This window comes from Ipomoea triloba, chromosome 9 (assembly GCF_003576645.1).
Source record: "Ipomoea triloba cultivar NCNSP0323 chromosome 9, ASM357664v1".
NCBI classification, from domain to species: Eukaryota; Viridiplantae; Streptophyta; class Magnoliopsida; order Solanales; family Convolvulaceae; genus Ipomoea; species Ipomoea triloba.
Genome location: NC_044924.1, coordinates 13,625,720 through 13,638,433, shown reverse-complemented (window position 1 = coordinate 13,638,433; position 12,714 = coordinate 13,625,720). Strand labels below are relative to the sequence as shown.

The following is a 12,714-nucleotide window of genomic DNA, read 5'->3' as shown; positions in this document are numbered from 1 at the left end:
GGGTTTTGGACTTGAACGACGATTTGATTTGCTTTCCTCTTTGACATGCATTGCAAATTTGATCTTTCTTGTACGTGATGTTGGGTAGTCCTTTGACTAGATTTTTCGTTGCTAGCTTGTTGATCGTCTTGAAGTTCAAATGATTTAACGTCTTGTGCCATTCCCAACACGTGATGCTTGAATTGTTTGCCACTAGGCACACTGTATCTTTTGTAGTGCTTTAAGTCACAACGTACATATTTCTCTTTCTCGTTCCTTCAAGTACGACTTCTCCAGTTGATTCATTCTTCACTTGGCATTTGTCTTTGAAGAATTCCACAACATATCCTTTGTCACAAAATTGACTTGTACTCAACAAGTTGAATTTTAGACTTTCCACATAGGATACATCTTCTGTTTTCAATCCGTTTCGCACTATCGTTCCGATTCCTTTTGTTGAACCATATCGATCGTTTCCTCCAAACACTACTTTTGGTCCTTCGATGGATTTGAAATTAACAAGACTAGATTTGTTTCCAGTCATGTGCCGTGAACATCCACTATCGAAGTACCATACTTCCTGCAAAATATTTAAACAATTTTAGGTATCCAGTTTTGCTCGGGTCCTGGGGGGTTAGTGATTTTTGGTACCCAAATCCACCTTGTTCTCACAGAACCAAGAATAGGCGATTTGTAATCATTGTTAACCTTATAATCATAACTAATTTTTGAAAACTTTTTCCGTGCCAGGTTTTGAAAATTTAATCTACTTTTTGGCACTTGAGAAATATATTGTTTGAACTTATTAACTCTTGGTCTAGTCCAAGTATTAATATTTTCAACCCAATATGACTCAGTAGGATAAAATCTCCTAACTCCACTAGTTGGAAATTTTCCCATTTTCCAACGTGGTCTTTTTGCACTTAACTCATTGGAGTATCTTGAATAATTAAATTCATGCCTTTTAGCAGACTGTTTTGGCGAAAAGTAGGGTCTTTGAGCATTTGGCTGTATAGTACTATTTTTGGCAATATGTTGATACCCAATTCCTTGTCTCACTGTGCTATCTTGACTTTTAACAAATTTTACCACATGCATTTTATCATTTAAAGCAGTAGTAGAATTGGTCAACTTGATAGAGGCTTGAGAACACGACGGATCATAACCGAGACCAGTTTTATCGTTAGATGGTTTTTGCATATTTACCATTTTGTCCATTATTTTAGACGAATGTGTAAATGTAGCAATAACCTCCCTTAAGTTCTGTTCTCTCACTTCCCTCGATTTACACTCTTCTTGAAGACAAATAATTTTGGCATTCAATTCTTTCACCTCAAACAGAGCATGTTGCAATTTTCCATTTATTTCATCTTTTTCAAGAATCAGAAATTTATTATGCGCTCTTCGAGTTGAGAGTGAGTGTCCATTACGGTTTGACATTCCCTCATTAAATGAGAGATAGACTCTTTCAAAAAAGTAGAACTCACAGAGTCAAAAGATTTAGATGTTACCTCATCTTGTTCCAAATCATGCGCCATTAAGCACTTGTCCTCACAGGTTGACTCACTTGAAATACTAATGCAAAATAATGCATTGTTATCCTTAGAGTTATCACTTTCATCACTTGAAGATTCCTCTGACATGCTTGATTCCAAGGGATCACTAATCAAGGCTTTTCTCTTATCCTTTTTAAATCTTCTTTCCTTAGTCTTAGCCTCTTCCTGCACAATATCATTTTGATTTTTGCTCACCTTGGGATATGGACACTCAGCCATAAAGTGTCCAGGCTTTCTGCAATTGTAGCATAAATTCGAAACTTCTTCTTGGTTGCTTCGTCTAGATCTTCTCATTGAGCTTGTATTTTTCTTCTTCATAAATTTCTTAAATTTCCTAACAAACAAAGCAAAATTTTCGTCAGATAATAATTCACTATTTTCAACTGACCTTGACGTGGATGGTTGCTCCGGGATGTCTTCGAGTCTTGATCAATCTTCCAAATTCTCCTCAATTAATAAAGTGGAAGCGAATGACTTATAAGTATAAATTAAAAATTTATACTATTGTAATTTTCGCTTAACCGATTCGGCTTGTGCTTGACGTAATCCTATACTTAACTCAAAATAAAATTGGGGGTCTAATATTACATTTTTGGTTCACCAAAACAATTACAATATATTTCTAACAGAAGTTGTGACAGGGTATACAATTACTATAAAGAAAATATAATCTAATTATGTATAAAAAAAATATATCAAATTTTTATCATATATGTGGCCCTATAAATATAATTTCATCTCTACATAATAGCCAATACAAGATAAAGAATTAAAAACCACAAAGACTATAGGTGTGTTTGGAGTCCAGGAAAATGAATTATGGAAAAATAGTTGCCCTAACACAATAAATTCAATATTGTGTGCATTCTGAGTGCACTGTATGTTCATCGTGTGTGCCGTGTACATGCATCGTGTGTCAAACACGCAATCTACGCTCTTGTTAAAGATATTTCGACCTCCTGAGATGAAAATAAACCACTGACAAAAATTAAAAAATAAAAGACAAAGAATAGAAGAAAATTTGTTTGTTTGTCTGTTTTCTTTTCTTTTTGCTACTAAATTTATATTCTAATGTTTAAATTGTAACAATGAATTAAAATATTTCTATTTATTAATTTTTAAGAATTGACCAAGCTATGGCATGTTAAAAAATGAATACATTTAATAACCAACTATAAAAAAATTAAAATAAGTAATTCCATTAAAATATGATAACATTAATAATTTATATAAAATGAGATCATCGAATCATTCTTAATATTGAATTCACATAACAATTAAAAAGAAAAAATCTAATAAAATAACATTATTAAGTCATATAATGAATATTAGGAAAATTGAAGTTGTGACAGGGTATACAATTACTATAAAGAAAATATAATCTAATTATGCATAAAAAAATGTATCAAATTTTTATCATATATGTGGCCCTATAAATATAATTTCATCTTTGCATAATAGCCAATACAAGATAAAGAATTAAAAACCACAAAGACTATAGGTGTTCTTGGAGTCCAGTAAAATGAATTATGGAAAAATAGTTGCCCAAACACAATAAATTCAATAGTGTGTGCATTCTGAGTGCACTATATGTTCATCGTGTGGGCCGTGTACATGCATCGTGTGTCGGACACACACTCTACGCTCTTGTTAAAGGTATTTCGACCTCCTGAAATGAAAATAAACCACTAACAAAACTTAAAAACTAAAAGACAAAGAATAGAAGAAAATATGTTTGTTTGTCTGTTTTTTTTTTCTTTATGCTACCAAATTTATATTCTAATGTTTAAATTGTAACAATGAATTAAAATATTTCTATTTATTATTTTTTTAAGAATTGACCAAGCTACCGCATGTTATAAAATGAATACATTTAATAACCAAATATAAATAATTAAAATATGTAATTCCATTAAAACATGATAATATTAATAATTTATATAAAATGAGATCATTGAATCACTCATAATATTGAATTCACATAACAATTAAAAAGAAAAAATACAATAAAATAACATTATTAAGTCATATAATGAATATTAGGAAAATTGAAGTTGTGACAGCTGGGTATACAATTACTATAAAGAAAATATAATCTAATTATGTATAAAAAAATGTATCAAATTTTTATCATATATGTGGCCCTATAAATATAATTTCATCTCTGCATAATAGCCAATACAAGATAATGAATTAAAAACCACAAAGACTATGTGTGTGTTTGGAATCCAGGAAAATGAATTATGGAAAACTAGTTGCCCTAACACAATAAATTCAATAGTGTGTGCGTTCTGAGTGCACTGTATGTTCATCGTGCGTGCCGTGTACATGCATCGTGTGTCGGACACGCAATCTACACTCTTGTTAAAGGTATTTCGACCTCCTTAAATTAAAATAAACCACTAACAAAAATTAAAAAAATAAAAGACAAAGAATAGAAGAAATTAAAATTTTTTTGTTTGTCTGTTTTTTTTTTTCTTTTTGCTTCTAAATTTATATTCTAATGTTTCAATTGTAACAATGAATTAAAATATTTCTATTTATTAATTTTTAAGAATTGAACAAGCTACCGCATGTTAAAAAATGAATATATTTAATAACCAACTATAAAAAATTAAAATAAGTAAATCCATTAAAATATGATAATATTAATAATTTATATAAAATGAGATCATCGAATCATTCTTAATATTGAATTCACGTAACAATTAAAAAGAAAAAATCCAATACAATAGCATTATTAAATCATATAATGAATATTAGGAAAATTGAAGTTGTGACAGCTGGGTATACAATTATTATAAAGAAAATATAGTCTAATTATGTATAAAAAAATGTATCAAATTTTTATCATATATGTGGCCGTATAAATATAATTTCGTCTCTGCATAATAGCCAATACAAGATAATGAATTAAAAACCACAAAGACTATGTGTGTGTTTGGAATCCAGGAAAATGAATTATAGAAAACTAGTTGCCCTAACACAATAAATTCAATAGTGTGTGCGTTCTAAGTGCACTGTACGTTCATCGTGCATGCCGTGTACATGCATCGTGTGTCGGACACGCAATCTACGCTCTTGTTAAAGGTATTTCGACCTCCTGAAATTAAAATAAACCACTAACAAAAATTAAAAAATAAAAGACAAAGTATAGAAGAAATTAAAATTTGTTTGTTTGTCTGTTTTTTTTTCTTTTTGCTGCTAAATTTATATCCTAATGTTTAAATTGTAACAATGAATTAAAATATTTCTATTTATTAATTTTTAAGAATTGACCAAGCTATCGCATGTTAAAAAAATGAATACGTTTAATAACCAACTATAAAAAATAAAAATAAGTAAATCCATTAAAATATGATAATATTAATAATTTATATAAAATGAGATCATCGGATCATTCTTAATATTGAATTCACATAACAATTTAAAAGAAAAAATCCAATAAAATAACATTATTAAGTCATATAATGAATATTAGGAAAATTGAAGTTGTGACAGGGTATACAATAACTACAAAGAAAATATAATCTAATTATGTATAAAAAAATGTATCAAAAAAGAAAATATAATCTAATTATGTATAAAAAAATGTATCAAATTTTAAAATATAATCTAATTATGTATAAAAAAATGTATCAAATTTTTATATATAATCTAATTATGTATAAAAAAATGTATCAAATTTTTATCATATATGTGGCCCTATAAATATAATTTCATCTCTGCATAATAGCCAATACAAGAAAAAGAATTAAAAACCACAAAGACTATAGGTGTGTTTGGAATCCAGGAAAATGAATTATGGAAAAATAGTTTCCCTAACACAATAAATTCAATAGTGTGTGCATTCTGAGTGCACTGTATGTTCATCGTGCGTGCCGTGTACATGCATCGTGTGTCGGACACGCAATCTACGCTCTTGTTAAAGGTATTTCGACCTACTAAAATGAAAAAAAACCACTAAGAAAACTTAAAAAATAAAACACAAAGAATAGAAGAAAATTTGATTGTTTGTCTGTTTTTTTTTTCTTTTTGCTACTAAATTTGTATTCTAATGTTTAAATTGTAACAATGAATTAAAATATTTCTATTTATTAATTTTTAAGAATTGACCAAGCTACCGCATGTTAAAAAATGAATACATTTAATAACCAACTATAAAAAATTAAAATAAGTAATTCCAATAAAATATGATAATATTAATAATTTATATAAAATGAGATCATCGAATCATTCTTAATATTGAATTCACATAACAATTAAAAGGAAAAAATCCAATAAAATAACATTATTAAGTCATATAATGAATATTAGGAAAAAAATAGAAGTTGTGACAGGGTATACAATAACTACAAAGAAAATATAATCTAATTATGTATAAAAAAATGTAACCCCTCGGTTTTTCCGACAAAGTTAAGGTTCGAGAATATATTTTTTTTATGCTATTACATTTATGAGAAGGTGTCTCGGTGTTCGAAAGAAAATTTTTTTTTTCTTTTCCTTTGAGACTAGTTATTAATAAGCTGCGATCTATGTACCGATCACGAATCGTAAAATGTTAAAGGATGCTTATACAGTTCGAATTTTCCTAGAGATTAGATTATTAAGTATGATACGATTAAGCCTGAACTTCTAGTTAGTTCAAGTAAGAATTTAAACGGACTGTAAGGGTAAAATTATTACGGACCTTCGTACCTATATTTCGTAAAATACCGAAAAAAATTCCCAATTTTAGTGGTTATCGACGGGATTATTTTTAGGATAATTTTGGTGTTAGAATTTTCCCGAATTAAGTTATAATCCTCCGAACTTTCATCTGATTTAACCCCAAACTGGCAAAGTGAATTTTACTCCTCAAGAGCTACCATGGGGAGTTGACATGTGGCACTCTTAATTACCACATGGTGGAGGTAATTAATGCATGTCATAAGAGGTATGGGAATGTTGCACTTGTTTCTTAAACATCAAGCAAAACTCACCATCATCCCCTCTCTCATCTCCCATAATTTTGAAAATCATAAGGAAAAAGAAGAAGAAAGAAAAACTTAGTCTTCTACTTTGTGATCAAGAACTCCCTAAGCATCTCTTCAACTCAAGTGCTCTAGTATAGGTAAGGCTTTGGTTTTGTTCGGTTAAATCCTTCCTAGAACCTAAGTGTAAACTAAAGGTTCATGAAAATGTTGTTATTATGGTGATTTTGTTTAGGATCTTTGGTGAAAGGTTCGAAGGAGGAAATCATCAACTTCTACGGTTTTAAAATCTTCTAAAGAGGTAAGGAATCCCTTAAGTAGGCTTAGTCACTTGAAGGTGATCAAATGCTAGTAAATTATGTGACTAGGAATTTTATATGAAAATTTTGTGTTAAGATTATGGATCTACAAGTTGGCTCAAAAGACTATACTTTGATTTTTGAAAAATTTTAGTATGCATGTTCATAGTTACTTTATGCATGTATATGTTGTGTTAGGGCCATATATGCTTACACATGTGAAAATGGTGGAAGATTGAGTCGTTACAACCCCGTTCGTGCGGCCCGAAGTGGGCAGAATCGGATGGACGCGGCAGTGGACGCGTGTCCATCGCGCGTCCACCGCGCGCCCATCGCGGGAGAGCCTTCGGCGTCACGGCCGAAAGGCCGGACGCAACCACGGACGCGCGTCCGTGGCGTCCAGACTTCGGCGAGAAATGCCGAAGCAACGGACGCGGCTCGGACGCACGCGTTCGCTGTGCGTCTGCAGCTGCGGCCAACCGCGAGTCCGCGCGACGCGGACTCGTTTTCGACTGAACTTTTCCCCGATGTTTTAATCCTGAGCGTTACGATGTTTGGAAGGCCTATGGGCAACCGAGTAAAATTTTGAAAGCTCGAATATTATTATTTTTTTTTTGTGCATTATATCTATTAATTTGGAGAAAAATTGTGTTTTAAGAAATAATTGTGGTTCTTGTCACTTGGATTTTCATGGTGGAAAATCATCAACCAATATGTGTATTTTGGAAACACAATTGAACGAGTATGATTGTTTTGAGTCATCATGTGAATATGCTAATTAAACTCGAGGAAAATAAAGAATCATGTTTGCAACCCTTAATTTCTGGAATAAGGTGCGGACCTGCGGGAAGGCTTAAATGCCACAGCCCGGGGTTGGAATAAGGGTGGACCTATGGGAGGGCTGGAGTGCCATGACCCGAGGTTGGGATAAGGAGACCTGCGGGAAGGCTGGAAATGCCACGGCCCGAGGTTTGTATGATTAAATTCATACTGCAGAGCGAAGTCTATTCGCTGAGAAGAGAGAAAGTTATTGAAATGTTTTTGTATGATCAATTCATACTGCAGAGCGAAGTCTATTCGCTGAGAAGAGAAGGAGTTATGAAATTATTGAGACATTTGACCTGCAGGAGGCATGAGTGCCGCGGGCCGAAGTTCTTGAAACCATTCTAAGATTACACTATATCTATCCAAAAAGAAATTAAGTGATTTCACTAATTATAAAATCTAGTTACTCCGTAACTAGATCGCAGAGTAAAATGTCACCAGAGTTGAGTAGTAAAGTGTGTGTTGTTAAACTCTTTTGAATTAAATGATGGAATTCTCGGAAATGGAAGTATTATGTGTTGATGTCACTTATATACTATATTGTACTATTTTTTTTTTGTTGCTAATCTGATTGCAGGTAGATTGCAACCGTTGGGTAAAGTTTATAATTTCGGAATATTATATTGTTTTTGAAACCTTTGTTTACTTTCGAGTGACGATGGATTTCCTTACTTAGCCGTCGTGCTAACAACACTTCATTGTGTCCTTTATCAGATGGAATCTAGTGTGGGCTCCTAGAGCCCAGAGGACTCCGACCCCTCGGAGTTCGAGTTCCCAGTGCTTGACTATGATGATTATGCCCACTATCTACTTGATGGAGACCCATACGCCCGAGGCTACGCACCAGATCCGCCTGTACTGACTTGTACTCCTGTGCCTACTCCCACTACTGTCTCACCGGTGATACTGGTTTGGTCCCCCGTTCCTGTCGAGCCGATGTGTCCGTTCGATGTTCTTCAGGCTAGCTATGGGTTCTACCCCATAGAGGTCCTACCCGGTAGCGAACCTCTCGAGTTTGTAGTCCACTATCCTTACCCGTGGGATCCAAGTACCCCAGACTACCACGATGAGTGGATGATGTATAAGAACACGTGTAAGTTTCTGGACCACATCATGTGGTTTGAGGGCGAGTGGCATGTCGTTTGGGGCACCTACACGGGCCCAGTGTACCACTCGTTAGACTAGGTAGTTTCTAGAGTGGGGAGTCCAGTCAGTTCTTTTGTGTACATATATCTTTTGTAGCGGTGCTAATTCTAGGATGACTATCAAGGTCGGGTCTAACTAAACTCTTTTGATGGGCTGTATTTTAAACCCTTAGTCCTTTTGGTAGCTAATTTAGCTACTCCTTTTTGTCGATGCTATACACATGCATATCAAGTTGACGGTTATGATGTCTAGTGCAGTTCCCTTATCTTGAGCCTGTGCATCTAGATCGAATCCTATCTGAATGTGATCGGGTTCAGTCTAGGTGTGGCGGTAACTACTCTGATTGTTCGGTACAGCCGAGTCGGGGTGTTACAAGTTGGTATTCAGTTCATCCTGGTGGGGATAAATTGTATAAGGACTTGAAACAAAACTTTTGGTGGTCGGGCATGAAGAATGATGTGGCTGAATTTGTGGCTAGATCTTTGAACTGTCAAAGGGTCAAGGCGGAAAGAAGTAAACCCAATGGATTATTACAACCATTAGAGATTCCGCAGTGGAAGTGGGACTCAATCTCTATGGATTTCGTGGGAGGATTGCCTAGAACCAAGGCGGGAAACGATCAAGTGTGGGTCGTTGTCGATCGACTAACCAAGACAGCAAGATTCATTCCGATCGTTGTCGATCGACTAACCAAGACAGCAAGATTCATTCCGATGAACAAAACATGACTAACCAAGACAGCAAGATTCATTCCGATGAACAAAACATGGTCAATGGAGACAGCAAGATTCATTCCGATGAACAAAACATGGTCAATGGAGAAGTTGGCAAGAGCCTATGTTAAGCATGTGGTTAAACACCACGGGGTGGCGCGACATATTGTTTCAGATAGAGACTCACGATTTCTATCACGTTTTTGAGGAGCGTAACAAATGGCAATGGGCACTCAACTCAAATTGAGTACGGCTTTTCACCCTGCCACTGATGGCCAAACGGAGCGAACAATACAAACGTTGGAGGATATGCTCAGAGGTTGCGTGCTCGATTTCCAAGGTTCATGGGATGAACAGTTGGATTTGATAGAATTTTCCTATAACAATAGCTACCATGCAAGTATAGGAATGGCACCTTATGAGGCATTATATGGGCGAAAATGTCGAAGTCCTCTGTGCTGGGGCGACAAAAGCGATGTCGTTACACTTGGACCTCAGTACCTCCAAGAGACTATCGAGGCAATCAAGATAATTCAAGGGAGGATGAAAGTCGCGCAGGATCGACAAAAGTCGTACGCCGACTTAAAGCGACAGTTCACCGAATATCAGGTTGGAGAGAAGGTGTTACTAAAAGTTTCACCCACTAAAGGAGTTAGAAGGTTTGGGAGAAAAGGAAAGTTGAGTCCTCGTTATATAGGACCTTACGAAATTCTGGAGAGGATCGGAAATTTAGCTTATCGACTGGCCCTACCGATTGAGCTTGATAAAGTGCATAACGTATTCCATGTTTCTCAACTCAAGCGGTATGTACCTGACGCATCCCATGTATTAGAGCCGGAGGAACTGGAAATGGATGATTCGTTGACATACGAGGAGAAACCAATTCGAATCTTGGACTCAAAGACACGAGATACAAGGAGGAAATCAGTCAAAATGATCAAAGTCCAATGGTCGAATCACAGTCCCGAGGAAGCTACATGGGAGTTGGAGAGCGATATGATGAGATGTTATCCGGAACTATTTAACTCAGGTGCGTGGAATCGATCTAACTTTTATGTGCCTAAACAAATTATGTGTTTAGACTAGGCATGCTAGAAATTTGTTTTGGGTAGGAGAAGGTAAGTAGAAATCTACTTTGAATCCATGGATGACGAAAAGGGAGTTTCGAGGACGAAACTATTTTAAGGGGTGAAGACTGTAACCCCTCGGTTTTTCCGACAAAGTTAAGGTTCGAGAATATATTTTTTTTAAGCTATGACATTTATGAGAAGGTCTCTCGGTATTCGAAAGAAATTTTTTTTTCTTTTCCTTTGAGACTAGTTATTAATAAGTTGCGATCTACGTACCGATCACGAATCGTAAAATGTTAAAGGATGCTTATACAGTTCGAATTTTCCTAGAGATTAGATTATTAAGTATGATACGATTAAGCCTGAACTTCTAGTTAGTTCAAGTAAGAATTTAAACGGACTGTAAGGGTAAAATTATTACGGACCTTCGTACCTATATTTCGTAAAATACCGAAAAAAATTCCCAATTTTAGTGGTTATCGACGGGATTATTTTTAGGATAATTTTGGTGTTAGAATTTTCCCGAATTAAGTTATAATCCTCCGAACTTTCATCTGATTTAACCCCAAACTGGCAAAGTGAATTTTACTCCTCAAGAGCTACCATGGGGAGTTGACATGTGGCACTCTTAATTACCACATGGTGGAGGTAATTAATGCATGTCATAAGAGGTATGGGAATGTTGCACTTGTTTCTTAAACATCAAGCAAAACTCACCATCATCCCCTCTCTCATCTCCCATAATTTTGAAAATCATAAGGAAAAAGAAGAAGAAAGAAAAACTTAGTCTTCTACTTTGTGATCAAGAACTCCCTAAGCATCTCTTCAACTCAAGTGCTCTAGTATAGGTAAGGCTTTGGTTTTGTTCGGTTAAATCCTTCCTAGAACCTAAGTGTAAACTAAAGGTTCATGAAAATGTTGTTATTATGGTGATTTTGTTTAGGATCTTTGGTGAAAGGTTCGAAGGAGGAAATCATCAACTTCTACGGTTTTAAAATCTTCTAAAGAGGTAAGGAATCCCTTAAGTAGGCTTAGTCACTTGAAGGTGATCAAATGCTAGTAAATTATGTGACTAGGAATTTTATATGAAAATTTTGTGTTAAGATTATGGATCTACAAGTTGGCTCAAAAGACTATACTTTGATTTTTGGAAAATTTTAGTATGCATGTTCATAGTCACTTTATGCATGTATATGTTGTGTTAGGGCCATATATGCTTACACATGTGAAAATGGTGGAAGATCGGGTCGTTACAACCCCGTTCGTGCGGCCCGAAGTGGGCAGAATCGGATGGACGCGGCAGTGGACGTGCGTCCACCGCGCGCCCATCGCACGTCTGTGGCGTCCAGACTTCGGCGAGAAATGCCGAAGTAGCGGACGTGGCTCAGACGCACGCGTCCGCTGTGCGTCCGCAGCTGCGGCCAACCGCGAGTCCTACGGGCAACCGAGTAAAATTTTGAAAGTTCGAATATTATTATTTTTTTTTTGTGCATTATATCTATTAACTTGGAGAAAAATTGTGTTTTAAGAAATAATTGTGGCTCTTGTCACTTGGATTTTCATGGTGGAAAATCATCAACCAATATGTGTATTTTGGAAACACAATTGAACGAGTATGATTGTTTTGAGTCATCATGTGAATATGCTAATTAAACTCGAGGAAAATAAAGAATCATGTTTGCAACCCTTAATTTTTGGAATAAGGTGGGGACCTGCGGGAAGGCTTAAATGCCACAGCCCGGGGTTGGAATAAGGGTGGACCTACGGGAGGGCTGGAGTGCGATGGCCCGAGGTTGGGATAAGGAGACCTGCGGGAAGGCTGGAAATGCCACGGCCCAAGGTTTGTATGATAAAATTCATACTGCAGAGCGAAGTCTATTCGCTGAGAAGAGAGAAAGTTATTGAAATGTTTTTGTATGATCAATTCATACTGCAGAGCGAAGTCTATTCGCTGAGAAGAGAGAAAGTTATTGAAATGTTTTTGTATGATCAATTCATACTGCAGAGCGAAGTCTATTCGCTGAGAAGAGAGAAAGTTATTGAAATGTTTTTGTATGATCAATTCATACTGTAGAGCGAAGTCTATTCGCTGAGAAGAGAAGGAGTTATGAAATTATTGAGACATTTGACCTGCGGGAGGCATGAGTGCCGCG

General features: G+C 35.3%; 1 protein-coding gene across 1 annotated transcript; it reads right to left on the bottom strand.

Annotated features, from left to right (window-relative positions):
• Positions 1-220: 220 nt before the first annotated feature.
• LOC116029586 lies at positions 221-1,754 on the bottom strand. Its single transcript, XM_031271637.1, has 2 exons — positions 1,491-1,754; positions 221-559 (listed from the first exon to the last, which is right to left on the bottom strand). The coding sequence occupies exons 1-2, from the start codon at positions 1,752-1,754 to the stop codon at positions 221-223; spliced, it is 603 nt and encodes a 200-aa protein (XP_031127497.1).
• Positions 1,755-12,714: the final 10,960 nt, after the last annotated feature.

What these genes read in the sequence shown, in the direction of transcription:
- LOC116029586 (XM_031271637.1), bottom strand. Translation starts at nt 1,754, where the DNA reads ATGGCTGAGTGTCCATATCCCAAGGTGAGCAAAAATCAAAATGATATT. An exon ending in ATGATTTGGAACAAGATGAG is followed by an intron (nt 560 to 1,490) that starts GTAACATCTAAA and finishes AATATTTTGCAG; the next exon opens with GAAGTATGGTACTTCGATAG.